Source organism: Chaetodon auriga, chromosome 9 (genome assembly GCF_051107435.1).
Source record: "Chaetodon auriga isolate fChaAug3 chromosome 9, fChaAug3.hap1, whole genome shotgun sequence".
In the NCBI taxonomy this organism is placed as follows: Eukaryota; Metazoa; Chordata; class Actinopteri; order Chaetodontiformes; family Chaetodontidae; genus Chaetodon; species Chaetodon auriga.
Genome location: NC_135082.1, coordinates 28,984,289 through 29,009,128, shown reverse-complemented (window position 1 = coordinate 29,009,128; position 24,840 = coordinate 28,984,289). Strand labels below are relative to the sequence as shown.

The 24,840-nt window shown below is 44.1% G+C and overlaps 1 protein-coding gene across 1 annotated transcript; it reads right to left on the bottom strand.

Annotated features, from left to right (window-relative positions):
* Positions 1-1,038: 1,038 nt before the first annotated feature.
* rnf130 (ring finger protein 130) lies at positions 1,039-24,840 on the bottom strand. The gene is made up of 10 exons (XM_076739053.1): positions 24,604-24,840; positions 24,192-24,387; positions 23,247-23,556; positions 17,537-17,728; positions 14,695-14,945; positions 10,479-10,550; positions 8,095-8,177; positions 7,648-7,744; positions 7,348-7,534; positions 1,039-4,429 (listed from the first exon to the last, which is right to left on the bottom strand). The coding sequence occupies exons 3-10, from the start codon at positions 23,524-23,526 to the stop codon at positions 4,317-4,319; spliced, it is 1,275 nt and encodes a 424-aa protein (XP_076595168.1). The 5' UTR covers positions 23,527-23,556; positions 24,192-24,387; positions 24,604-24,840; the 3' UTR covers positions 1,039-4,316.

The window sequence follows — 24,840 nt, the reverse complement described above, 5'->3', positions numbered from 1 at the left end:
TGCAACCTCTCTGCTTCTGAAAAAAGATGAAATTATATATAAATTATAGAGACTCCACTGATAAACTGATGGAATTACAAAATGTGATATTTATAAGCACCATTTTCACCACATACATATTTCATAAGGACATAATATTTCTAATAATAACGGATTCTTTTTATTTAGTACTTTCTCAAGGTGCCCAAATCACTTCAGTGACAGGAGAACCTCACCTGAACCACCCACCTGGCTGATGCACGGCAGCCGTTTTGTGCCAGAATGACCAACACACATCAGCCTGAGGTGGATAGATTTAATAAGACTCTAATGAGCACTGGTATGATAAGGAATTATTTATGTTAGTATGGTATAAGAAGCCTTTGATAATGGTATTTATTCATATAAGGAATTCTGCCTCTTTCCAAACTTTCCAATTCATTAAATGTTAATTCATCCTCAGAGGATTGAGTCAATTCATTATCTTCTTCTCCCAAAAGACGAAAACAAATTATTGTCAGTAACAAATGTAAATATATCAATGAAGATTGTCCTTTCACACGTTACATTATTAGGCACATTACATTAGAAACAAGCTGTTATCACCTTCTGTTTTCTTTAGGAACAACTGCTGTCAAAACACATACAAGTTAAAGCATCATCAAACAAGTTCAGCTTTCCAACCAGCCTCGATGAGATTACTGGGCTGAATGCTGAGCTAAAGTCTATAAACAGCATCTTGCTGTAACTGACCTTTCTGTCCAGGTGGAGGACAGTTGAGACTGTGTGGTCAGTTGTCTGGTCGGGGCAGTAGATGAGCTGCAGTGGGTCAAGTTGTTCTGGGAGCTGGGACTTCATGTGTCTCAGTAGTAGCCTCTTGCAGCATTTTGTGATGAATGGCTTGAAGGCTCCGGCCTGGTAGTCACAGTTGATTTCTTTGGCACTGGGATGATCTTGGTTGCTTTGAGGCCGTCGGGAACAACAGCTACGCTCATGCATCTGTTGAAAATGTGTGCGTGTGTGTGTGTGTGTGTGTATAAATACTGAGACTTCCGCATGTTAAAGGTAATAATGAGACTTTAATGCTGAGACACTAAGACACAGTGAACTGAAAGCATCACACATCCTCCTTCATCATCATCATCATCAACATCACTACCATGTGACACAGAGACAAGGACAGACAGTCAGACAAGGACAGGCAGGTCCTCAGGACTCCATTGGGATGTGTTCAGGTCACTTCAGAGATAATATTGATTGATCAGTCAGGTTATAGATTGTATAATGCTGCTTATATATTGAGCCCCGTCACTGGAGCTGATTATTACACGCCGAGTAACTCAGAAGCTGTTTAATACAGTTTAAAGGAGCAGTCCGTCACTTCAGGAAACCCTCTGATTCTCTGGTGTACAGACAGACACTCAGAGTGGAGATATGAATGCATGTTAGCAGCAGTTAGCATCACAGCCGCAGGTATGAGTGCAGACGTCACGCCTGAGGAATCCACCTCTGTGAGCCATTAGGACGCAGCTCCACTTACTTCATGGAACAAGATGGAAGAGCATTGGCTGATTACTGTTAATTCTTCAGCCAAAACACCAAACTCTTAGTGGTGTCAGCTTCTTCATGTGTTAGATTTAATTTTTCTCTCTTTCATATCTCTAAACTGAATCTGTGTGTGTTTTGGGCTGTTGGTCAAAAATTTTTGAAGACATCCACAAAGACTTTAGAAAACTGTGAGAGGCAGATTCACTTTCACAATTAATTGAAACTGACAATAACTGTTAGCTCTGCTGCCAGTGTTATCACAGTGACAGCAGGTTAACAGCTTTACGGTGTTTGGAGTTTTGCCGAAGATGAAGTTCTTCCTCCTGGCTGTGATTCATCACATTGATCAATCCAGGACCGGCAAACTGCGCTGAACCGTTTCTCCAACAGAAAAGGTCTGGCGCTGATCTAGTTCTTCCACCTGTTGTTTGCTTTCCAGAGTTTACACTGCAGAATTCAGAATGTACACTTCATACTGACAGTGTCTTTCTGTGGTGTTTGTTCTTCTATCACGTATGCTCTATGTTACTTAAATGTTAGTTTAAGAGCAGTTCGGCAGTTTGGCCTCAGACATTTTCACTCAACGTGAGATAACAGTCGCCTGCAGCTAGTAAAAGCATGAGCTCACCATTGATCTCAAGACAGAGCAACAAATACTGGATTCTGAGAATCTATATCATCACCATCCCCTTCCAAGCATGTAGGAGAATCTACAAAACTCGGGAAAGGCCCACTCTGAAGACAGCGTTTGGTTGTGTGGATGGAAAAAAGCATTCATTCATGTTTTACTTTGATGATTTTCTGTAAATTCTGATAAAATTTGAGCTTCATCGGATGGAACCTTAGCTTCTGAGCAGAAGGAGTAAAATCGCAATGACAGTGACCCTACTTGTTTTTTTGTGGCTGAAGTGACTCACTTCACTCGAGGATGCTTTCTTCTCATTGGCTCACAGACATACGGACCCCAGATGTCAGGTCTGCAGACGTGTTGACTTCAATTGTCAATTAAACCAGCTGACTACAGAATGGACTGCTGACGAGCTGATTAACCAACAAGATAAAAATCAGCCAGACTCGAGGTTGTTGGAGATAAACTTTCTCTTTTTTGATGGAACAAGGCAGTTCGGTTTCCCCTTCAAGACACACCCTGAGGAACTCCATGTTACTGAACACAGAGAAAGGAGGTTTACTGAAAAAATGGACTGTTCCTTTAAATCTAACATCTCTTTGTACTACATGAGAAACATGTTCTTTTGCTACAGGGGAGTTAACACTGTTCACATAATTATTTCCTCCAGAGTCTCTACAGAGGACCGGGGTCCAGGTCTTTGTCTGGTTTGGGTTCCAGTCTGATGATGAGACAGGAAGAACAAGTTCAGTCAGTATTCATAGTCAAGGAGTTTGGATCCAGGTCTGTGAGTGGTGTATTAATTCAGTCAACGAACCAGAAGGTTGGGTTCCAGATTTTCCAATGTCCAGAGTTGTGACTGACTGAAGGCAGAATATCAGAAAACGCTGAAAGGAACGTTTTCTGGGTTCAGGCTCTCTGCGTTTGTTTTGGTTTCAGTCCTGAAACATTCAGGTCCATTTAGGTTCCCCTTTAAAGAATCAAGAGCCATTTCAGGAACCTTTGAAGGAAGAAATGTTTCCTGAACCCTTTTAGGCACTCAGGAACATTTCCAGGAAAACATGGAACCTTTTGCAGTCCTTGGAAACCTTTATAGGAACACAGGTACTCCTTTTGACACCTCAATGACGTTTCAAGGAATCTTTTAGGCACTCAGAAACTTTTCATATATATATATATATATTCCATATGTCAGTGTTTCCATAACTTTTTTAGAATCTCAGGAACATTTCACTTTTTAGGGATTTTTTCAGAAACCCCTTCCAGGAACCATCTTAAGATCTGAAGAACCATTCTAAGAGCATTTTTAGAATCCAATAAACATTGCAGGGAACCTTTTCATCAAGCCTGGGAACTTGTTCAAGAAGTTATTGAGGAAATCTGGACTGGACTGTCTTTATGAACACACAAACTTTTCCAGGAACACAGGAATCTCTTTAGGATCTCTGCAATTTTTCAAGGAGCCTGGGAACTTTGTTGAACTTAAACTTTTTAAGGAAGCTTTTTAGGCACCCACCTCAGAACCAAGGAATCCGGGAACATTTTAAGAACTGAGGAACTGTTCCAAGATCCTCCTCAGGAGCCCTGGAGCTATTCAAGAAATTCCAGATCCTTTTTTAGAATTCAAGACCTTTCCAAGAAATGTTGAAGGAATTCAGGACATTTCCAGGGACTTTTAGGAACTCAGGAACTCTTCCCAGGAATCCTTTCCCAGAAACACATGCACTGAAGTGCATTTAGGGACTTCAGAACTTTCCAGGAACCTTTCTAGGAACTCAACAGCAACATTACCTCCAGTTCTACTCGTAGAACCTATTTCAGGTTCTGGTTCCGGGACCAGAATTGGACCTGGAGCTCAGTTTTCTGGATTAATTAATAGAAAACAGTTTTCAATGATTTGACCCAACTATGAGCTCCGTGTCCTCCAAAGTTTTTCTTCTACTGGGGAAAATGAAAACATTGAGCTAACAGGCCAAAACTGAGATCAGGATCCAGCGAGGATCCAGATTGAGTCCATGTTCAGTCTGAAGAAAGTCTGATGTAATAAATGACGTTTACAAAGTTCATCCATGTTTGCATTATCAGACTCCCCCTCTGGAAAGGAAACAAGGTTCCATCAGCAGGTGGAGGTGGTTAGGGGTCATAACCATGAGGATGGTCCTCAGGACTTGTTGTCATCATAGAGGTCAAGTGAGGCCTGGATGTCTGGCAGCTCCATCTCACAGACGACGCTGCGAGGAGACATTGAGTTCCTATTGAAGAAGTGACCACCGCCTGATGAAAGAGACAAACATCCACTTCAGAAAAAAAGCACATCAATTTGTTAAATATTGTTATTATATAATTATATAATTATATTATTATTATAATTATACTTCATAATTAAACTTCTAAGTGCTTCCAAAGGCAGCTGGTCTTCACAGAATTATTTAAAACTCTACACAGTCAGGGTGTGATCCCTCTACTATAAAACTATTCTAAGCAAAAGACTGATCAATATTTACAACAACTCGCAGTGACTGGGCTTGTTTCAATAACAATATTTCTGTTCAGTGAAATCATGACAGGTTGTATCTGCGCTGTTCTGTCCTCTGATAACACTGGCAGATCCCTTCAGTATGAACTTCAACACCAACACTACTTCAAAATGTGAACGTCAGAGTTTCATCTCGCACTGGTGACATTATCTTGTGTGTAATTATCGTGTCATTGGCTCCATCTAGTGGACAATTTGAGATGCTGCAACATACCAAACAGAAATTGAAGGACAGGTTACAAAATCGAAATCAATTCCTGCCTGATTCACCAGCCAGGATGATTTTAAACATTGATTAAATCATCTTATCATTCTGTTGAGTTTTAAGTGAAGATCACTTCTTTAAAATTAATGTCAGATCTGTTAAACAACGTTTTCTTTTTCAGAAAACAGTGGAATGCTCCCTCCGAGTTGGGAAGAAGTTACTTTAGACTTTAGACTGCTTTTTTAATTATCCCAATTTGATAAATTATTTTGTTACTGTCCCAAGCCAAGGGGTTCAAGGGTTTTGTCCACCAGTGAGAGCAAAATGGAGCGCGAGATGGCCAACCAGATTGGTGCAGCATCAGCTGTAATGCGGGTGTTGTGCCCGACCACGACAGTGAAGATAGCTGAGTCCGAAGTCAAAGCTTTCGACTGACCAGTCGCTCTATGTTTCAACCCTCACCTATGGTCACAAGCTTTGGGTAATAACTGAAAGAATTATGTTGGATGGATCAAAATAATCCAGCTAAAAAAAGATCAGAAGTCATTATGTTGTCTTTGAGGCACTTGTTGGTCAACTGAAGGGTGATGGTAGGTGTAGTCTGTAATCATTTACACCGGATTTGCTCCTCTGTAATAAAGGATACATTCAGGCCTGGCTGAGGCTAGCCTTCGATTAGCTCCTAGTTATGCTGCTAGCGGTTTTGACTGCCAGAGGACTTCCCATGATGCATTGGGCTCTTCTCTCCTCCTCTCCACTTCTATCTTACTCACTTTGAAGAAAAAGAAGAAGAAGAAGAATCGGGGGGAGACATTCCCCTTTATTTGTCACACACACATGCAACCACGACGGCACACGGCACACGAGGTGAAATTTAACTTTCGCCTTTAACCCATCCTGGTCGTCCCTCCTCCTCGGCAGACCAGGAGCGGTGGGCAGCCAGACCGGCGCCCGGGGACCCATCTTCGGCGTCACCATTGGTCAGGTGGTGATCTTCTTGCATATTTTTAGTGGGGGTATATTTTACGGAGGATACCCCAGGTGAACACGGGGAGAACATGCAAACTCCACACAGAAAGGCCCTCCACTTGGCTTCTTACCTGGAATCTTTGTGCTTTCTCGTCTCCCAGGTTTCAATGAATTGTAGCCACGACTGGTTGTGAACTATGGTTGCACCTACTGCTGTGGCCCTGCTTGATAACTACTGTGATTGTTACTATTATATATATTTCATATATTTCTATTATTATTATTATTGCTATTATTTTATACATGTTCCTGTTGTTATATACATAAACTAATCATATACTTTTTTATTGTCATCATTTTACAATTACAATTTGTCATTTGGCAGACGCTTTTATCCAAAGCGACGTACATATGAGATTTTCATACATCACAAGCAAGGTTCTGGATGGGTGTGTGTCAGTGCCCTAGCGCAAATTTACAATCACAAGTACAAATGCTGGTGCTACCAGGCAATGCTACGAAGTAATACTCTGCAGAACAAATGGAGTTTGGTAACTCGTTTCACCACCGGGGAACCATAGAAGAGCCTAGCTAGAGACTTAGGGCCTTTTTGAGCAGGCAGCACCACGTGGCATTCCTGGGCAGAGCGTAGTGAGTGGGAGGGAGCATAAACCTGAATGAGGGAGTTCAGGTAGGTCGGAGCAGTTTGGGTGGCAAATTTATATATATTGATGTTACTAATATAGCTGGTGTTATTATTGTCATTGCTGAGCATATCACTCTCTCTCGGTCTCTGTGTCTCTCTCTAAGCCCAATGTTGAGGCAGATGGCCTCTCACCCAGAGCCTGGTTCTGTTTGAAGTTTGAACGGACTGTTTAAAGGAAGGTTTTCCTCACTGCTGTTGCCGTATGCCTGGTCATGAGGGAATTCCTGGGTCCCTGTACAATAAAGAGTACGGTCTAGACCTATTCTGTATGCAAAGTATCATGAGCTAACCTTTGGTGTGATTTGGTTCAATATAAATATAACTGAAATGAAAAATGTAATTAAGTTGTTTTATAACAATGTAATGTTGCTTTATAACAGTGAAAATTTGCTCATGACAGTGCGTAGTTGCTTTATCACAGTGTTATGTTGCGCTACAACAGTGTTAAGTTGGTTTATGACAGTGTAAAGTTGGTTTATAACAGAGTAAAGTTGGTTTACAACAGTGTAAAGTTGGTTTATAACGGTGTTAAGTTGGTTTATAACGGTGTTAAGTTGGTTTATAACAGTGTTAAGTTGGTTTATAACGGTGTTAAGTTGGTTTATAACAGTGTTAAGTTGGTTTATAACAGTGTTAAGTTGGTTTATAACGGTGTTAAGTTGGTTTATAACGGTGTTAAGTTGGTTTATAACAGTGTTAAGTGTCTCTAAAACAGTGTTGGTGATCTTGGTGTGCCATATGGTGGCTGCGTGTATCATGTGGTGCTGCATTCTTACTGGTCACAGCAATGGTGATGTCGGCAGGTGTTCTGGGTGTGGCCTCGGGGTGGGGGGGGCTGAGCGGCTCCAGGCTGATGGAAGGCTGGTTGCTGTCACCAAGCTGCACCCTCTGACTGCCGGTCGCCTGATTGACACCCAGACGCTCCACGTCCAACACCACGCTGTCCACGCAAGGAAGATTGGTCTGAGAACCAGGAACACACACACAGAGGACACACAGAGGACAGAGAGAAAGGAGACAGCTGTCTTACAAACACACCTGGTCTGTTCCTGTTGTTGATGTTGGCGATGACTCACCATGATGCCAAGAGCTTTGAGGATGTTGAGTTTACACATGGGACACGTGCAGTGCTCGTTCAGCCAGGGGTCCACACACATTTTATGGAAGACATGTCTGCAGAGACACAGAGACATACTTTATCAGATGAGATTTGATCACCAAACCATCATAAGTAACAGACAGTACTGAAAATGGATCATCTGTCAAATCATCTGAGAAGGTTCAGTTAGCTGCCTGAAAAATGAGTTCAGACTTCATGTGTGATGTTTTTAATCCACCATTTGAAATAAAATGTAGCTGTAAAAATTCTGTCATGACCTTGGTTAGTGTGAGTTGGATCAATACTGATCTGCTGGTTATACTGGTTGCGCAGATTGAATATCTTTAAACTACAACAAAATCCAATATATTACGTCAGCATGAGAACTCATGTAAACAGTCACTGCTATCGTTTTCAGACTCACTTGCAAGGAAGGATGCGAACCACATCGTTCAGCTGGTATGCTTCAATACACACTGCACAGTGGTTAAAATCTGGATCAGTTTCCTGCAAAACACGCAGAGAACATGTTAACATGTTTAACATGCAAGTAGACACATTAAATGATGGCTAAACAGAAATCTGCTTAACATCAAAACCTTTACTCTTTATGAAATGGTCTATCATGATACTGTGTGTGGATTATGGGTTCCCTTCAGTGAGAATTAGGGGATGTATGGAGGGATTCTGAGGGTTTTAAGTTGTGTGTAAAGTGACTGACGTCATTCAACCCCTTGCAAATTTTGAAATAAAAATCAGTATGAAGCTTCACTTCAGACAATATTGCCTGTCAAGCTCAGTTAAGTGTATTAATAATGGTATTTCTGTGTGGATACTACAGAAACAGGAAAAGCTACCGCCAAGTTCACAACTGTTCACTGCTGCGGCAGGGACAAGTGCAGGTGCAGCAGCAGCCATCAATGCACCACTTGTCCCATCATCTGCTCCTCCTCATCCTCTCTCTCCTCCACCACCGGGGCAAGGGTATACCATTTCTTTCTTTTTTTTTTGTTTCTCAGGACAGGGAGGATACAATAAGTTCTCGTACTAGAAGGTAAAAATCTGTTTGTTTTGTTTTTCTACAGGTGAGGACACAGTAGTAAATCAACTGGGGCCTGGATTGCTGTTTTCACGACTAGCAGCAGCTACCTCAGTACCAGATGGCAGCTGTGCATTTGTTAGCAGCAGCAGCAGTATAATTCCAGACGACCTCAGGGTGCATAAAGTCAAACAGGTACTCCTGGTGATACTTCATTACTAAGAAAAGTTGGCCTGAGTACGAACAAAATACTCAGACAGGTTTACGATGGGGCCACTCTTAAGGTGGGTGGGGTTCAAAGGCTCCTTCAATGTGAGCTGGAATCCCATATGTTCACTGCATTAACCAGCGACTCCACTTGGTTGTTGTTCACGCCGTGTGCAGTGAGAAAGCTGTTGAGGATTTATTTAGTATATGTAGTGTCCTCTATCACTGCTGCTGCACATGATCGAGGGAGCTCAGTGAAGCATTTGCTTGAATGGTGCTGGACAGGACACCTGGTCCACACTGGACAAATCTGAAGTGCTGCTTCCAGTGGCCTGTCCAGGATATCACTATGCTAAACTGTGATCTGTCTGGTCAGAGGCAGGACATTAGTCTGAATGGGGATCTCAGATTCAGATCAATTTGTTTCAACAGCCCAATGACCATTAAGCAGTAACTAACCAGTTAATTTTGAGCTGAAGATCATGCTGGACTGGATGTCCCTATCAGCTGTGTCCTGGAAGAATTTCAATGTCCCGCAAAACGGGAGAAATTCCAGTCACATATTAACAGTGTTGGACCCTCTTTTCCTGTGTTTTTGAGTCTCAGTGAGAGATGGAGACAACAATTTTTGAAAGTGGTCCATTATTGAGCAAGAGCGCTGCAGCAGGCAGCAGTGAAACAGGCTTCAGTGTAATCGCTCCACGCCGTCAACGTTCGTCCACTAAAAGCATTTGTTTTTATCACTGACAGCTCAGATTATTAATGTAAGTGTCTGATAACACTTTGGAAAGGCTCTTACAGAGACAGACCGCTTTGTTGAAGAGGAAGATGCTTTTTGTTTGACCAGAAGCAGCTGTTTCACAAGACTCCATTCACAAAAACAGTCAAGAGACAAAGTTCATTCAAACTGACAGAAACAGAATGAAACTCATCAAAACGTCCTTGTTTCATCTTTCACTGCTCATCATCACTAACTCTGCTTTGGTTGAAATAAAGTCTTAGTTCAGCCAATCAGTAGAGGAGAGAGAGAGAGAGGGCGACCAAAAATATTCTCTCTGGTTAACCAGTTAACACTTAACCACTGACATCCCAAGTCAACTCTTTGATGAGTGACCTGGACATTCATTTGAATCCTTTTTGAAAAGTGTGTGAATTAAACTGTTCTAAATGTCAGGATGGTTGAAATTAACACTTCTATGTGCTGCTGGAGGCAGCGAGTCAAATGTCACCGTGACTACAGGAAGCTTAGTTCCTTCAGTGGAAGCAGCAACATGTTGTGTATCTTCAGTCAGTCTGCAACTGCGTGTTCAGGCAGCAGCATCCAGCAGGCGACTCCAAGAAACTACACAAAGACAACTGGGCCCCCGGAGCCCCTGGAGGTCCTGAAGCCCCTGGAGGCCCTGGAGGTCCTGGAGGTCCTGGAGGTCCTGAAGCCCCTGGAGGCCCTGGAGGCCCTGAAGCACCTGGAGGTCCTGATGCCCCTGGAGGCTCTGGAGGCCGTGAAGCCCCTGGAGGTCCTGAAGCCCCTGGAGGCCCTGAATCTGTCAGCTGCTTGTGCTTACCTTGTCTCCTTTCTTCACCGTCCTCGTTGTCAACTTCCCGATGGCTTTCTTCGCTGCATCACCGAGACGACGCTGAGAGACACAGAGGGAGGACAAATCACTACATGTTGAAAAATTTGTGAAAAGATGAACATGTGAATCAATGAGCAGGAGCACAGTCTACTGCAAAGGAAAAGACAAGAAAGACGGACAAGTTGAACACTGAGGACAAACACAAAAAACTGTCACGGTGGACACACTGCAGGACACAGGGACACGCTACAGGACACAGAGACACAAAGACACAAAATTAACAACAACACACACAGACATGCACAAACACAGTAAGAAAAAGGAAAGGTAAGACAGACAGAGACACGGAGACAAAAACACAAAACAAACAGCAACATACTGAGACACAAACAGACAAACAGGTTAGCCTAGCTTAGCACAAAGAGAGCTGTTTTCAGCATAGACATAATATACGTAGATGCCTCACAGACTGACGCTGCCTATTGGAGCTGACGAATCAGCACAGCCGCCATCTTGGATGGGTCTCCCATGCGCCACCAGTGCATTTATTTCTACGGAGGAAGGTGTATGCCCAACTACAATAATCAAAACTCCCCGAATTTTTACTCGATTTTCACACGGTTTGGTATGGAAGCGTATTGCTGCCACACCAGGGTAAAAAAGGGGGCTCGCTATCACATAAATATGTGAAAAGTTTATTGTTATAACAGTATCTTTTTCATGCATTACAATTTTTTTAACAATTTCTTTTTATTTTTATTTAAATCCTCACTCTTTTGTATATACTGTTTTTGTTTCTAATCTGCATGCACTTCTTATATTAATCTTTACTGATGCTGCTGTATTCTGGAATTTCCCCTCGCGAGACAAATAAAGGAATATTGATCTTGATCTTGATGTTATTTCGTGATAAGATGTTTTCACGTTATAACATGAAAGACCCAAGAGAAGACCCACTTGATTGGTTCGGAAGGGGCCTTAAATGTACTCCCCATGATCTTCCTGATTTTGTGACACTCTGTCTTTTTAAAAAAATAAAAAAATAAAATAAATATATTCACAGTTATGTCTACATAATCACCAAGAATCTACTTAAAGCTAACTTGGAGAATTCTGATGGTGTGCTGGATTTTCTACAAATCATACACTTTAACTTTCCTTAAAATAAGTCCGGTGATATTTATATTTTTCCTTATAACGTAAAAACATCTTATCACAAAATAACGTGATAATTGTTTTTCACATTATAATGTGAAAATGTCATATCATGAAATAACGTGAAAAAGATATTGTTATAACAATAAACTTTTCATGTAATTACATGATACTGAGCCCCTCTTCTTTCCTTGGTGTGGCAGCAATATGCTTCCGTACTACGGTTTGTTACAAAGGGCAGAGATGTAGTTATGATACAGGGCGCTGTCACACATTAAAAATACGTGATTTCATGCTGAAATACTTTGTCTTTGTTAAAGAGCATAATAGAGACATGTGGTACGGCATATTAAGAAATGTATAAATGAATTAATTTTAGATTTTAATAAAGAAACAGTTTGATTGTTCATTGGAATTTATTTCTCTCTCTCTCTTTCGTGCGCGCACACTCGCGTGTGCGCATGCACAAGCACACACACACACACACACACACACACACACGCACACACACACACACACACACACACACACAAACCCTTCTGTACACACCAATAACACAAGAATTTCTTCATATCTTTGTTTTTGTGCGCTGAGTATATTTAATGTAACTGTTTCAGGCACATGCACGCGTGCGTGCACACACAACACACACACAAAAACCAGACATCTTATATGACCTGTTGACATGCGTATTAAACTTTGAGTAAGTTTTTTACTCAGTTTTGTTGGAATAAAACTTCACCAAAACAAACTGTCGAAACGAGGAAGCTTTTTTTTTCTTTTTGACCAACTCATCATGTGTGTCGGCCCACAGTGCACTGCTGCTTTCAAACACACACACATACACAAACACACACAACTTCTGGCCTGACGTGTCTAAATTTAAACTGTTCACAGGCTTTAGGATGACAAAGATTCCACAATAGCCTGGACTGAACTGCTGATGTTTGTGATATACACTGATTTTCACACATACATAAATACATATATATCTGCTCTCTGTACGTTGACTTCTGTTGGCTCTGGTGCTAGCTAGAGCAAGGACACCCAACCAATATGGCGGCGACGCTGGATTACGCTCCAGCACCTAATGAGGTGTCTACGTATATTATGTCTATGGTTTTCAGGAGAGGCTGTGCAGGTGTTCTCCAGTACTCTAAATACTACTACTGTGTTACTGTGTGTGTGAGGGTCCAGTGTTCTCCAGTACTCTAAATACTACTACTGTGTTACTGTGTGTGTGAGGGTCCAGTGTTGTACAGTACTCTAAATACTACTACTGTGTTACTGTGTGTGTGAGGGTCCAGTGTTGTACAGTACTCTGAATACTACTACTGCCTGTACGAGGGTCCAGTGTTCTCCAGTACTCTGAATACTACTACTGCCTGTACGAGGGTCCAGTGTTCTACAGTACTCCAAATACTACTACCGCCTGTACAAGGGTCCAGTGTTCTCCAGTATTCCAAATACTACTACTGCCTGTACGAGGGTCCAGTGTTCTCCAGTACTCTAAATACTACTACTGTGTTACTGTGTGTGTGAGGGTCCAGTGTTGTACAGTACTCTGAATACTACTACTGTGTGTATGAGGGTCCAGTGTTCTCCAGTACTCCAAATACTACTACTGCCTGTACGAGGGTCCAGTGTTCTCCAGTACTTCAAATACTACTACTGCCTGTACGAGAGTCCAGTGTTCTACAGTACTCCAAATACTACTACCACCTGTACAAGGGTCCAGTGTTCTCCAGTACTCCAAATACTACTACTGCCTGTACGAGGGTCCAGTGTTCTCCAGTACTCTAAATACTACTACTGTGTTACTGTGTGTGTGAGGGTTCAGTGTTGTACAGTACTCCAAATACTACTACTGTCTGTAGGAGGGTCCAGTGTTCTCCAGTACTTCAAATACTACTACTGTGTTACTGTGTGTGTGAGGGTCCAGTGTTGTACAGTACTCTGAATACTACTACTGTGTGTATGAGGGTCCAGTGTTCTCCAGTACTCTAAATACTACTACTGCCTGTACGAGGGTCCAGTGTTCTCAAGTACTCTGAATACTACTACTGTGTTACTGTGTGTGTGAGGGTCCAGTGTTGTACAGTACTCTGAATACTACTACTGCCTGTACGAGGGTCCAGTGTTGTACAGTACTCTGAATACTACTACTGCGTGTACGTGGGTCCAGTGTTCTCCAGTACTCCAAATACTACTACTGCCTGTACGAGGGTCCAGTGTTCTCCAGTACTCCAAATACTACTACTGCCTGTACGAGGGTCCAGTGTTCTCCAGTACTCTAAATACTACTACTGTGTTACTGTGTGTGTGAGGGTCCAGTGTTGTACAGTACTCCAAATACTACTACTGTCTGTGCGAGGGTCCAGTGTTGTACAGTACTCTAAACACTACTACTGTCTGTACGATGGTCCAGTGTTCTCCAGTACTTCAAATACTACTACTGTGTGTACGAGGGTCCAGTGTTGTGCAGCAGTCAGCAGATGTGATCTTCTTCGGTGGTATCTTTAAATTTTCCCATGAGCCTCAGCTGGCCTATGTTCTTCCTGCTGCTTCTCTAACAGACTCAAAGTGCAACTGCATGGAGGTGACGTGAAGGTTGATCTGCAGCGGATGGGGGCGGAGGGAGTCCTGAGAGGAGGGTTAGATTACACTGAAGGTGGAGATTCACCTCATCAAATATTAATGATTCATCTGAACAGGAGGAGGAGGAGACAGGGAGAGGAGTGAAGGAGGAAGATGAGGAGAGGGAAGGAAGAAGGGGAGGGGGAGGACAATGACTATGATGAGCAGGAGTTAGCTTGACAGCAGTATGTTAGCAGTGTGTTGGTGTGTTAAGTGTGTTATCATTGTATCTGGCTGTGGTTGTGACCACTGGTGCTGTATTTTAGCTGTGTGCTAGGTGTATGTTAGCATGTGACCTGACTGCAGGCTTACCTGTCAGGGGGTCTGGTGCAGGTAGCTGGTAGGTATCTGGTGCTGGACAATATAGAGCTAGCCTGCTAGCAAGTATGTTAGCGGTGTGTTAGCATGTTACCTGGCTGCGGTCACGGGCACTGGTGTAGCGGATCTTCTGGATGAAATAGAAGATGAGCCAGGCCGACGAGATGATCATGAGGACGATGAAGGAGATGGAGACGAATACCAGCGAGCCTCGGTTGATGTTTTTGGTGGCACCACGTTGACCCACCACCACAGATACCAGGACCGTCAGGTTCCTCTCCAGGTGAGCCAGGATCTCTTTACCATACGCCTCTGTGATCATCACTGCCACTGTATCACCAGTGCCTACACAGACAGAACCAGGACCAGAATCAGAACAGAAAAAGAACAAGAAACAAAATGAGGACCACTGTACTGCAGTGTAACAGTACTACATTGTACTACAGTGTAACTGTACTACACTGTACTGCTGTGTTTTTACATACATTTTCAAGATTAAGATCTGTTTCATTTATTTTGGTCATATCGCTCTTGCCACAGCCAAACAACAGTAATTTTTTCAGCGTAAAACACAGTTCATTCAAAAGTGACCAAAAAACAACAAACAAACAAACAAACAATCAAAACCTTGTTGGTTTGTCTTTTAACTGTTCCAACAATCATCAGCAATTCTGGATTGACTGAAATAAACTCTTCATTCGCCAAGAGATAAGATACAATAAGATAACATAAGATAAGACTTTACAAGGAATATTTTCACATCTACATTTACACACCTGCATAGATTTAAACATGTCCGACTTCAATCAATTTTCCCAATAAAAACAACAAAAGAAAAAGTACAACAGAAACTGGATTTGTGACTCCTCTCCGTCATGCATTGCTTTCAATGCAGCTTTTTCACATTTGAATATTAATTTACAATCGAACGTATAGATTTTTTTTACAATTTGAATATTCATTCAAATTTAGGATATTTGGTGGCCGCCTTACTGCACTGAACTGCAGTGTGACACTACAACAGTACTGTACTGTAAACAGTACTGCATATTGATTCTGATACTGTCAGTACTGCAGTATGAAAACTATGGTTCCCAGAATGCAATGGTCCATACTGTCCGCCATCATGAGAAGAGACTCCAGTTTGACAGTCAGAAACATAAAAAGTTGTTTTTTTTTCCTCTCTGCTCTCTGCCATACAGCACCAATGACAGCAGTAACACACACACACACACACACACACACACACACACACACACACACACACAGTGTGGGGTCAGGGTGACCTCATCAATTAATGACACTTTCTCGTCTATACTTAGAACTCGACATTGATCCCCAGGAAGTCACTCCTCACGTACATATCTTCATCACCCTCCTCCTCTTCCTCGAAGAAGCTGTGAACACCCAGTGTGCTGTACCTGCTGAGCAGCCAGCAGCAATCAGTGGTCTTTCTTCTGCACATGGCTCATTTTTCCTCCCTGCAGTACTTAGAGTCACAGTGACCTCCTGTCTGTCTGTGTCCTGGTTGCTCCTCCTGCCATTCAAATCCCCTCCTTGTATTTTAAAAAGTAAAAGTACAACAAGCAGATTGGCCATCTGAGGAAGGTCCCTCCAAACAAACGAGGCAGTGTAACACCAGAGAAACCGCTAACTGTACTCTTTGCTGTAGCTGCTGTTAGCTAGTTAGCTCAGTTAGCCATGCAGCTAATGGTTCCGTTAGCTGACTGGAGTCTGCCCTGGCCAAGAGCTCGGATCACCGGGGGGGTTGTTGGTGTCTATACTGCTGGAACCAGAACCAGGCTCAGCAGTGTCCCAGTGAACATGGCAGGATCAGGACAGAACAACAAAGGAGACCAAGGAGGCCAGTTTGGTGACAGGGAAAACAGCGCCTAGGTGATTTACAAAAGCTCCGACCAGGACTCAGGATGATGAAGGCACGGCAGGCCGGGACAGGAGGGCCGTGATTCAGGAGAGCAGCGAGAGGAAGGTCGGTCACGACCAGCGAGGAAAAGCAGCATTTAGAGACGGAATATTTTAACATCTGACTCAGGACCAAAGCAGAGGGGCTGATTGTTGTAACAGTGAAAGAAAAGATGGATTGAGTTTTATTTGGTTTCTGTCAAGTTTGAACTTTTACGATGAGCTAACCTTTGCACACACTTCACCGGCAGGTTTGAATGTAGGCCGCTGCAGCCGTCTGCTCGGTCGACTGAGGCGTGTGGTGGCATTTTTTCACCGCAGGTTGACGACCACGGACGAGCCGACCACCATCAGAGACCATTAAAGCTGCCGGCACATAGACCGATCCTGGACGTGTTCACCTGATGGAACAGCTCTTTGAATTGTTTTATTAAAGGACTGCTGCTGACTGCTGCACCGTTTCTGCTCTGAAACTGAACCTGGTTCAGTCATTCAGGACAGTTTCTGTTCAGCTGAAGTCTGTTTTGATTTTACTTTGTCAAAGAAGGAAAGAAGAAACACTTTCAGCTAAAAACTAAATGAATAAAAATTGCTGTACACACTAATTTATTAATGAAGGACATTTTTTCCAAGTCATTTTTCTTTGGCTTTTTTAAATATCGCAATAAATATTGAATCGTGCACTTTATATTGAGGTATTATTGTATCGTACGTTTTTGGTATCTTTACATCCCTAACATCATAGATAACGATCTCCTCAGGAAGTGAAGCCACACTGAATGAGATCCACATGTGTTTACACGTGTTCATATGATTCTTAGAGTGAGACTGTTGACTCTAACAGTCTAATCAAGCTTCTGTCTTTGTCCTGCTGAACGTCCACACAGACCAGATACTGTAGTGTAGTAGATGAGCTCGTCGAAGGTTTCATACCCCACCTCCCCCTGTGATGACACGCGTTCACCAACGTTAAGCTCACAAGGTGTAGAACAGTAGAACATGCAGACTCTGACCTTCGTGTCCCATCTTGACCGTCTTGTCGGTGGAGTTGTTGTAGATGAGAACGGCTGTGGCGTTGTAGGCTGCCGCTTTCAGGATCTTCTCTTTAAAGGTGCAGTTTCCTCTCTGCAGCAGCGCCACCCAGTGGACACTCCGAGGAGGAACCAGGAAACGAGTGCTGGGGTCGCAGCCCTGCCGGTCCACCACTGAAGAGACACACCATTAGCATGGTTACTGGACACAACATTTACATTTTCATTTTAATTGTAACGTTATGCTCTGTATTAACAGACATGATACATTTGTGTGTGATACAAATAAACGTGCACTCATCTTCGTGATCAGCAGACGCTCTGCTTTCATATGATACCAGGCTTGTGTGGTTTGCATGAAGTGGTGAAATGAGCAGACGCTCTAAAATGGACATACGCTATTTTCATCTTTTTGCCACATGCACATATAATTTGTTGCTGTATGAATTATGTTTCGTTTGGGTGGCAATGCTTGGTAGAGGCTTTTAGCTGAGTCTCTCCCCGACATTCTGGCTTGCTACAAGTTAGGATTGGTGCTTCCTGGCGTGAGCATTGATCATCTGAACGGCGGGCGTCTCACGCTGCCCCCTGTCCAGGCGGCGCTCGATCATCTGCCTGAAGCCTTCTTTTTCTGCAGTGTTAAGTGGGGCCATGTCTTTGGCTAGGTGGATGGTGATGGAGTTTGTAATCTCAATCCATTGTTTGCTTTTTCTGTCGCTGGCAGTCCCTCTAGCAAATGCGCCTTGAAATGACATTTGGCTCGGTTTTTCTTCAGCTTTTCCTGTGTTAGCTGCTGATGTGGAGGGCACTGATCTTAACTTCATACATTGTTGATAAGACGTGCTTACAGCTAAGGTGGCGGAGCAATTGCTGGTGTTTAGCCCGACAACACTTGCTCTGTTTTTTTTAAACCAAAAAAACAACCGACATGGCTCCTCTTTTTGGCACAAGTTCTTCTGTGTCATCATGTTCTACTAGTTCTGCAGCTTTGATTTCAGAGCTTTCAATGTCTATCCCATCCATCTTCACCATAACGTAACACCAGAGCACCACAGTTTACCCTCACCACGACCCGCACCATGCGTGTTCAGAAGCGCAACATTGAAAACAGTCCCGTCTAAACGTTGTGTAATCACATACACCGGTGTGGCGATCTATTAAAAATTCATATCATAACAAAAATATACACCGGTATTTGGTGTGAAGCGGTATACCGCCCAGCCCTAGTCACAGGCATTCAGTGCTGATTATCAGCCTTCCTCCAGATTCTTTGAATCTTTTGATGATGTTATAGGTGGTGGATGAAGTCCCTAAATTCTTCGCAGTTGTCACTGTGACAATAACTTAAGGTTTTAGGAGATTCAAACAGAAACTTTTCTGACGTTTCAGTGTGATGTCACAGGAGGACGAAGGAAACAGTGAATGTTCACATGTGAGAAACTGAAATAACAAACAACAAATCACTGATCAAAAACTCTGCCGCTCAGCTTTGTGTCAATTGACAAAAAGCACTACAGAGATAAATAATGTTTCCATTCACGGTTTCCTCGTAGACAAACTGCTCTGCTGTAGCTTTTCTTCAGATCTTATTAAGTTTAAACTAATTCTGTGATTCCACCTCAAAGTCAATTTTCTCTCCATTCTCAGGTTTCACTGGAAATAATTTGAACTTATCATTTCTTTCTGTGTTTTATGTGAAGCTGCGTTAATGAAGTCTTGATTTATCTGAAAGCATCACTTTGATGTTCGGAGCAGTTAAATGAGACATTAAAACATCACAGAGAGTTTGAGCTCCGTCCAGCTGCTGCAGTGTCCTTCAACCGTCTGACTGTAACCCGACACCCCTTCACCAGCCTGAAGGCAGCTGGAGAGGCTCTGCAGAGCCTCAACACCACACCCGTTACACCTGCTACACCCACTACAGCCACAACACTCACTGCAACTGCTACATCCACTACATCTGACTGTAACCCGAATCTCCTTCACCAGCCCAAAGCCAGCCGGAGAGGCTCTGCAGAGCCTCAGCGCTACGCCCGCTACACCCGCTACAGACACTACACTCACTGCAGCTGCTACATCCACTACATCAGACTGTAACCCGACACTCCAGTGCAGAGACACTGGGACCTTCACCAGCCTGAAGGCAGCTACAGAGCCTCCACATTGCCTCAGCACCACACCTGCTACACCTGCTACAGCCACTACACCTGCTACATCCATTACATCAGACTGTGACCTGACACTAGAGAGCAGTGATGCTCTGACCTTCACCAGCCTGAAGGCAGCCGGAGAGCCTCCACAGTGCCGCAGCACTACGCCTGCTACACTTGCTACATCTGCTTCATCGGCCACATCTGCTACAATGGCAACACCTCCTACATCTGCTACATCCACTCCATCCACACAATCCACTCATCTACTACATCTACTGCTCCACAGCCACAATACACACATGACATCTGCCCCACACTACATTACAGAAACTACATCATCTGCAACAGCATCCACTACACACACCACATCCACAGGATCCACAAGATACAGAGCAAAGGGACCCAACCACATAGAGACACAAACCGACCACATAGAGACACAAACCGACCACAGAGAGACACAAACCGACCACAGAGAGACACAAACCGACCACAGAGAGACACAAACCGACCACAGAGAGACACAAACCAACCACAAAGGGACACAAACCAACCACAGAGAGACACAAACCGACCACAGAGGGACACAAACCGACCACATAGAGACACAAACCGACCACATAGAGACACAAACCGACCACAGAGAGACACAAACCAACCACAAAGGGACACAAACCAACCACAGAGAGACACAAACCGACCACAGAGGGACACAAACCGACCACATAGAGACACAAACCGACCACAGAGAGACACAAACCAACCACAAAGGGACACAAACCGACCACAGAGAGACACAAACCGATCACAGAGAGACACAAACCAACCACAGAGAGACACAAACTGACCACAGAGGGACACAAACTGACCACAAAGGGACACAAACCGACCACAAAGGGACACAAACCAACCACAGAGAGACACAAACCGACCACAGAGAGACACAAACCGATCACAGAGAGACACAAACCAACCACAAAGGGACACAAAGCGACCACAGAGAGACACAAAGCGACCACAGAGGGACACAAAGCGACCACAGAGAGACACAAAGCGACCACAGAGGGACACAAAGCGACCACAGAGAGACACAAACCGACCACAGAGAGACACAAACCGATCACAGAGAGACACAAACCGACCACAGAGAGACACAAACTGACCACAGAGAGACATAAACCGATCACAGAGAGACACAAACCAACCACAAAGGGACACAAACCAACCACAGAGAGACACAAACCAACCACAGAGGGACACAAACCGACCACAGAGGGACACAAACCGACCACAGAGGGACACAAACCGACCACAGAGGGACACAAAGCGACCACAGAGAGACACAAACCGACCACAGAGAGACACAAACCGACCACAGAGGGACACAAAGCGACCACAGAGGGACACAAACCGACCACAGAGAGACACAAACCGACCACAGAGGGACACAAACTGACCACAGAGAGACACAAACCAACCACAGAGAGACACAAACCGACCACAGAGGGACACAAACCAACCACAGAGGGACACAAAGCGACCACAGAGGGACACAAACCGACCACAGAGAGACACAAACCAACCACAGAGAGACACAAAGCGACCACAGAGGGACACAAACCGACCACAGAGAGACACAAACTGATCACAGAGAGACACAAAGCGACCACAGAGGGACACAAACCGACCACAGAGAGACACAAACCAACCACAGAGAGATGCAAACCAACAACAAAGACACACAAATGGACAACAAAAAGACACAACCCGTGATTAAAATGTGGACATAGTCTCTGATGACACCCTCAGGTTTGTGAAGAGTGACTGTGAGGCTCAGTGACTCCAGCCGTCATCATCTTGGCAGTGCCTGACTCCACCAAACTCCCGGCTAATCCAAAAATGCACAAGCAGGTGGAGTGTGGGTGGAGCTGAGGCGACCTGAATGAAGTTTGATTGTGAAACCCAGCAGTTGAACGAACAAGTTGTATAAAAATTCTCGCCTGTGCAGCTTCAGAACAAAAACATTCTTTGTACTAACCTGAAAACACCTTTCTGCTGTAAAGTTGGGCATTTTAATATGGGCTTCATCACTTGAGTCTTTTCTCTTGGAAAATTAAGAAACATTGTTTGAAAACACTTCTGATGAATTTAATTGAATTCATTATTCGTCCCACAAACGGCAAGTTGAGTTTACAAACCGTAGGACACGCAACTCATTTGCACACATAATACAGATCTAAAACTAGTGGTCAGTGTGTAGCTGCCAACAACGTCCCACAGTACAAAGGACATATCACATCATAGAGTGTCAGAGTGGACTCATCAGTCTGTAATCAGTAAGTTGACCTTTTTGTCCAAAACTTCCTGCTGTTTCTTTCACATACATTTGAATCTAAAAAAGTAACATAGGTCGCTGGCTGAACTTAGTAATTTGGGGCCTTTGGGTGTAAAGACAGCTACCGGCCTCCGGCCACAGGGGGCAGTCATGAGCACTTACAATTCCAATCATTCATCTGCAGGCGCTTTTATCCAAAGCAACGTACATATGAATTCACGCATCGGGGGCAGTTTTGGGGTTCAGTATCTTGCCCAAGGATACTTCGGCATGTGGACTGCCGAGGCCAGGGATCGAACCACTGACCTCCTGATCGGTGGATGACCGCTCTACCTCCTGAGCCACAGCCACCACCCCATTTGACAGTTCAGGCCACGACAATGAGGCAAAGAAGACGCCACGCCAGAAAACAAGTGGACAAGCGACACAAGGGTGAGGTTTAATCTTTGTCCAAAGTGTTTTCAAACAGTATTTTTTAGTTTTACAAGAGAAGAAACATCCTCACCTCCATTCAGGACCTGGTGTCCACAGGAGCAGCTGAAATACAGTAACTGCTTTCACTCCCTGAAAACAAGTTCAAAAAGTTACTGAGGTCAGACATTCGGGAATTAGACTGAGGTCGTTTTAAGGTTTTAAATGCCAGGACGTTCCCTCCATCGGTCTGTCCTCGGTCTTCAACGCGATTCCCACAGTTTGATGAACTCAGACACACAATGCTGTCAGAGTTTCAGTTCTTCATCAGACTGAACGAACATGAAGTACTGTGGTGGTAGAAGTTACCTCCGACTCGCAGGCACATTAAGAAATTATGTTTTTTAGACAGATGAAAACAATCTGCAGCTTAGATGGGTTCCGGGTCATCATGGGCGACTTCAGTGACTATGGCGACACATTTTGTTATCAACTGTGTCAATGAAGAAAAAGCCTTTTGAATTCACAGCTGCTCTGATTGGCCTTTTCTCCATGGCCATGGCAACTGGGGCTCATGGGTGTTGTAGTATTTATGCCAGCCCCTCAAACCGGCAGACAAAACCTGATTAGTCAGAAACAAAGTGTAAAAAAATGAACGCGGTCGTCGGAACATGAACCTCGAGAGTCCCGAGAGGGAAATGACGCAAGTGGGCAAATGTGGATGTACCCGAAGCTTCTCTGATGAAATTCAACCTAATGTGTTGTGGCCTCAGGTGTGCTGTGATGTCAGTACCTCCGTGATGCGGTGCAGGTGCGATGACGACCCCCCTGGTGTCTATTTTCGGTGAGTTCTGTCCGTACGTGCCGTCGTCACTGCTCATCACGTGGATGGTGTTTCCTCGTCCGTCCAGCACTGTGGCGTTCACCGTGACGCCCACGTACTCCTCCGACACCATGTTTCTGTCAGAGCGGGCCGCCGATGCCGAGTGGGACAGGACCAGGACCAGGACCAGGACCAGGACCCGGATCCGGACCATCCGGACAGGGAGTTGGGTCCAAATCAGGGACGTCATGTCGTCCTCTCAGTCCTCGTTACATCCAAACTGTGTAGGAAACAAAAAGAAAGTCCTTCAGACCAGAACGAGTCCAACAACATGCTGTCCTCCTGTGGACTTCAGTCCAACTGTCTCCTGCATGTCCTCAACATATCTTAATGTCTCTTTATATCCTAATACTTTAGTGCTGAAAATTTGGTTTAGTGTCAGTTTATGTCCTCTCTATAGGTTCCTCTAAATGTCACCATGTCTCTCAAAGTTTTCATAATGTCTTATGTGTCTTTGTCTCCTCATATGTTAGTGTGTTCTCAAAATCTATTCTTAATGCCCATAGATGTCCTTCAAATACAGTCTCTCTCTGTTCGTCTTCAAAGTCTCTCATTTGTCTCTTAATGTTCTGAACATATCTTAATGTGGGCTCTTAATGTCAACTGATGTCCTCAGAGACTTCGTTATCTGCTTTGTCTTCTTTATATTAACCAAAGTCCAAAATGTCTTTAGTCTCCTGCTCTAAAAAGGCCTCGTTTGACTTCAACATCTGCTTTAATGTCACATTGTCCTCCGAAGCACAGACTTCTATATCATGTCCTCCAAAGGTTTTCTTTATGTCTCTTCATACTGTCTATTTGTATTTTTCCATCTAATCTAACTAATATTCATGATGATGATATTCATAAAATCACCTGACACTCAGAATCACTGTTTTCCTTCTGTCTCTCAATGCTTCTTTATGTCTCTGTATGTCCCCCACAGGTCTCCGTTGTGTCCCAGCATGCGTTTCCTGTCGTCCTTCCAATCAGTAAACCCTGGGTTTAGACTGTCAGGTCCAGGACAGACAGTGTGAGGACATCGGGACAGTGGTGTCAGTGTATCTGCCGCCTGTCAGAACATGGAGCATCATCAGCAGGCCAACATCTGGACCGTCACACCGCCATGTCTTCAACCCTGAAACCCTCCGTTAACACACTTTATATTCAAAACTCCGTTTAACAAACGCTCAGTTTAAGACGCAGCGGTGAATCCAGCACCGTGACTCAGTGTTTAAACGCCGTTTGAAAGCGGCGCTGGCTGCCGCTTCATTCCGCTTTGTCTTACCGTCTGCAGGCGGACAGACAGGCAGGCTCCCGGTCTACCGACCCCCGCCTGCCTCCGCTCTCCCCCCGCCCTCTCTCTCACTGTTGTCCCCGTGAATGCCCGGGTGTTCACGGTGGCTTAACGGACGGTTGTTCCCGCTGTCGTTGGGTGATTTGTTCCGTTTTTGTTGCCGTTCGTTGTTGTACGGTGCGGAGGCTCGAGCCCCGTCTCTCCGTTTGGGGCTCACTGCGCAGGCGC

Bases quoted from the DNA above. Each gene is read 5' to 3' on its own strand.
- rnf130 (XM_076739053.1), bottom strand. From the start codon at position 23,526: ATGACGTCCCTGATTTGGACCCAACTCCCTGTCCGGATGGTCCGGATC. The intron at 17,729-23,246 runs GTACTGACATCA...GTGTCTCTTCAG, and splicing joins ACCTGCACCGCATCACGGAG to TGGTGGACCGGCAGGGCTGC. The intron at 7,745-8,094 runs GTGAGTCTGAAA...GTGTCTCTGCAG, and splicing joins GTTCGCATCCTTCCTTGCAA to ACATGTCTTCCATAAAATGT.